The sequence below is a fragment of the Hipposideros armiger genome, unplaced genomic scaffold, assembly GCF_001890085.2.
Source record: "Hipposideros armiger isolate ML-2016 unplaced genomic scaffold, ASM189008v1 scaffold_2525, whole genome shotgun sequence".
Taxonomy (NCBI): domain Eukaryota; kingdom Metazoa; phylum Chordata; class Mammalia; order Chiroptera; family Hipposideridae; genus Hipposideros; species Hipposideros armiger.
In genome coordinates, this window is record NW_017733849.1 from 6752 (window position 1) to 10966 (window position 4215).

The following is a 4215-nucleotide window of genomic DNA, read 5'->3' on the forward strand; positions in this document are numbered from 1 at the left end:
CCCAGGGACAAGTCTTGAACCATCTTTGTTCTATAATGTCTCCTATTCTCAGCAGCCACACACAGGGGGAAACACTGTTTACAATGACATTCTACAGTGACTTCGGTTCTTTTCTTGACTCACTTGTGTGTGTCCTGTTTTTATTTCTCAACTGAGACCAACCTGAGGACTCTCATCTCCCTGTGGCTGGGAAACACTTTCCACAGAGAGACCCCAGCACAGCCCAGAACCCTGTGTGCGGAGCTCAGGCTCTCTGCCTCCCACATGCCCACGGGGTCCCCACATGGGCCCTTCCTTCCCAAAGGCACACGTGGCCCCACGGGGTTATGTTCAGCCCCCAGGACCTCCACGCTATGACACCACCACTGTGCTCCTTCCAAGCGAGGCCGACCAGTCGCTGGCTTCCGGATGGCCGCCCATGCCGGCCGCTGCCCACACACGGCAGCCCATGACAATCCACTGAAGCAGTGGCTACAGCCTACGCCGTCGCTGGCGACTCACAGCAGCCCAGCTCCAGGTTGAGCTGTTGTTCAGCAACTTAGCTGTAGAGGGCAGTGTCACCGGCCCTCATATGTGGGATCCAAACCAGCACCCTCTGGCGTCCCAAGCCAGCTCTCAACCGAAGCACCACTCGGCCGGCCCTGAAGGTTTTTAATGTATCACATTTTCAATAATCCCTTTCATCGTACAAGGTCATAGGCACTGTCTTTGCAAGCTGAGGTCTTGATACCTTATGAGAACCCCTTAGGAGCAATAACAGTCCCTTACACAAAGGAGATTTATTTGCTTTTTTCAAGGACACACAGGAGGGTCCACATACTTTTCCTGCTCTGGCTGCTTTTTAAGTAACTCATTCTAAATAGTTATACACCATTGTGGGATATTTTGGGGAGGCCTGCCCTGGGCCCAAAAGTTTCCTCCTCTGAACGTCCCTGGAAGTCTCATGTAGTGAGAGCTGACTGGTGGCCGGCTGGGCTGCAGGGGGCGCTCAGGTCCCACCCAGCAGGGGCTGCAGCCCCAGGAGCAGGTGGGAATGGGAAGGGGAGGGGCTTCCTCTGAGCTCCTGGGATTTCCTTCCTCTTTATAAAAAAAACATCAAAAACAAGATTTCAGCAAAAACTGTTAAGTGTCTGTAAATATCTTATTTTATTGGAAGAATTTGCCAAACACGATGCCAATAATATCCAATTTAAATTGGGGCTTCTAGCACTTCAAGATTACTAAATCTGGATGACTGGATGGTTTTATCAATCTGAAATTTTCATAATTTGTGGACACAAACTAACTGCAGGATTGAGTCTTTCAGGCCCAGAAGAGGCACAGGTGATTCCCATGTCAAAGCGGGGTTCACAGTGAAGAGCATGTCCTGGGGAGGCTTAGCCACAGTGGGAGATTCAGGGACCTGGCAAGGGACACATATCGTCCAACAAGGATTAGGACGTGGACCCTCAGACGCCCACTGAGCACAGTCCCTGTGTCTTCCAGCTTCTCCCAGGTGGGCCAAGTCTTCAGCTATGAAACCCTCTTCTCATGAATATGCAAATGTGCTGAGGTGGGCGGGGTTAAATGTGGACATGTCTGTGCCCTGAGAACATCGCCCCACAGCCACACGCTTCCCCACAGACGTCCTGACAGCACAGCCCTCACCATGGACTGGAGCTGGAGAGTCCTCTTCCTGGTGGCAGTGGCTACAGGTAAGGGGCTCCCCCATCCCTGGGCTGATGAGGGGACCTGGGCCAGTCATGGGGGTTCCACCCACTCCTGTCTCCTCCCCACAGGTGTCCACTCCGAGGTCCAGCTGGTGCAGCCTGGGGCTGAGGTGAGGAAGCCTGGGGCTTCAGTGAAGGTGTCCTGCAAGGCTTCCGGATACACCTTCACCAGCTACTGGATGCACTGGGTGCGACAGGCCCCGGGACAAGGGCTTGAGTGGATGGGAGCAATCGATCCTGGAGATGGTGACACAAGGTACGCACAGAAGTTCCAGGGCAGAGTCACCATCACTGCAGACACGTCCACCAGCACAGCCTACATGGAGCTGAGCAGCCTGAGACCTGAGGACACCGCCGTGTATTACTGTGCGAGACACAGTGAGGGGAAGTCAGTGTGAGCCCAGACACAAACCTCCCTACAGGGGACAGGGGGCTGGGCTGAAGGGGGCTCTCGGGACACACTGAGCACAGGGACCAGTCCCAGGAGAAGGTGTGGACCTGGGTGGGGAAGGGATTTCCTTTGGGAACAGATATTTCCTGTGAAATTTCTCAGCTGCCCCCAGGGACAAGTCTTGAATCATCTTTGTTCTATAATGTCTCCTATTCTCAGCAGCCACACACAGGGGGAAACACTGTTTACAATGACATTCAACAGTGACTTTGCTTCTTAACTGAATTCCTGTGTGTCCTGTTTTTATTTCTCAACTGAGACCAAACTGAGGGCTCTCGTGTTCCCTGTGGTTGGGAAACATTTCCCACAGAAACCCCAGCACAGTCCCAGCCCCTGTGTGCTGAGCTCAGGCTCTCTGTTCCCCACATGCCCACAGGGTCCCCACATGGCCCTTTCATTCCCACAGGCACACGTGGCCCCACAGGGGATCAGCCCCCAGGACATCCACCCCCATGGTCTCTGTCTTCCCTACAGCATATTCACCTCTCATTCCTTGTTTACTCAGATGGAGGTTGAAACCCACTTAAACATCACCTTCTGTCACCTACTGTCCTAATTCTCACTAAATCCATCCTAGACCCTGAGCTCCATGGGGCTGCAGCTCTACTCACACTTCAAGCTCCCCCACAGTACCTGTCACAGAAGGGAGGTCCAGTAAATACATGGACATTCACATGCCCCACATCACCTCCTAAATCATCTAACATGTGTGTCCATCTGTGGACACCCCAGGGCATCTAACTGGGTCTGAAGGGGGACCTGCTGTGCCCACGTGTCATGAAAACATATGTCTCAGTGACCATCCCATATGTAGAGTCAGACATTTGTGAGCTAAAGTTCTGGGAAAGACATGAAGCAGGACTGAGAGGGGTCCCAAAACTGGAGGTATGTTAGGAAGATAAAGTTAAGATATAGAAAGGCACATGAGTTGGGTGTAGTTAAGAGGCTGGTTAAAAAAATAAAGGATAATTGAGTATTACTCTCAGTACAAACACTTAATATATTGTTTTCTGACTTGACTTAATATTTACTCACTTTCTCTAATGCATCCATTTGGCTGTACCCTTAAAGAGCTGACCACCAACAATTGCACTCTTGAATCAGGCAGATATACCTCATTTTTGTGACTAGAAAGGGAGTAAGTGCTGCAAGGTGTTCTCACCATGGGTCTTCTTTTCCTATTCTCTTTCTAGAGCAAAACACTGACCTTAAACGTCAGGCTTTCATCCCAAAATCTTTTATGGAAGGAAAGGAATCGTGACAATGTGTGTGCCTCATGCATCCTGTGTGACTCAGTGTGACCACCAGGGAACCGGTCACTCCACAGTCCTGAACCAGGGCCCCTGGTGGGAGAGCCCAACTCGGTATCACAAGAAGAAGAGATAGTTTCTCGTTGCAGAATGAGGTTAAAGAAGTGGGAGTCATTTTAAAGCCATTCAACTGAAGAGAACTGAAAAACAGGATTTGTTCATTACTGAGAATATGCTGTGCTCTCAGTGTCACTAAATTCTTAAACTTTAACAAGGGCCCCTCACACTGATTTTGCACAGGGCCCTGACATGGAAGAGTCGGCCTGCTGGTGACTTTAGCTTTAGATCCATGTAAAGGTCTTTGCTGTGAAGCCTCGCCATACTCAGGAAGACGTCCATTCAGACGGGTCAATGCAGGTGGGTGTGATCAGAGGTGATGAGATTTTCCGTTTAGGGAACCCCGTGTGTTTGGATTTCTCTCTGGGTTTCCTGGTCGGATAGACTAAGGAGCATGTGAGCTTCCCACAGAAGTGGCCCCCTCGTTACTCTGAAGAACATTTCATAAATTTCCCTCAAGGTCATTCTTTCCTTTTTCAAAATGATATTAAATGTTCACAACCAATTTGAGCTCTGATCCTGTTCGGTAAATTCCAAATAAAAGCTCTTTCTTTCTTTCTTTCTTTCTTTCTTTCTTTCTTTCTTTCTTTCTTTCTTTCTTTCTTTCTTTCTTTTTTTTCATTCCCATATATTTTTAAGTGACAGTGTGCCGTGTCCCATGCAGCCTGGGTAGTGTGGAGTCAGAGGG

The 4215-nt window shown here is 49.9% G+C and overlaps 1 gene segment (V, D, J or C); it reads left to right on the plus strand.

Annotated features, from left to right (window-relative positions):
• Nucleotides 1-1606: 1606 nt before the first annotated feature.
• LOC109378686 (immunoglobulin heavy variable 1-3-like) lies at nucleotides 1607-2087 on the plus strand (the record flags this gene model as incomplete). The annotated part of the segment is given in 2 exon segments: nucleotides 1607-1694; nucleotides 1779-2087. Coding segments are annotated over 2 exon segments (355 nt in total), but the record flags the coding sequence as incomplete, so codon positions are not given.
• Nucleotides 2088-4215: the final 2128 nt, after the last annotated feature.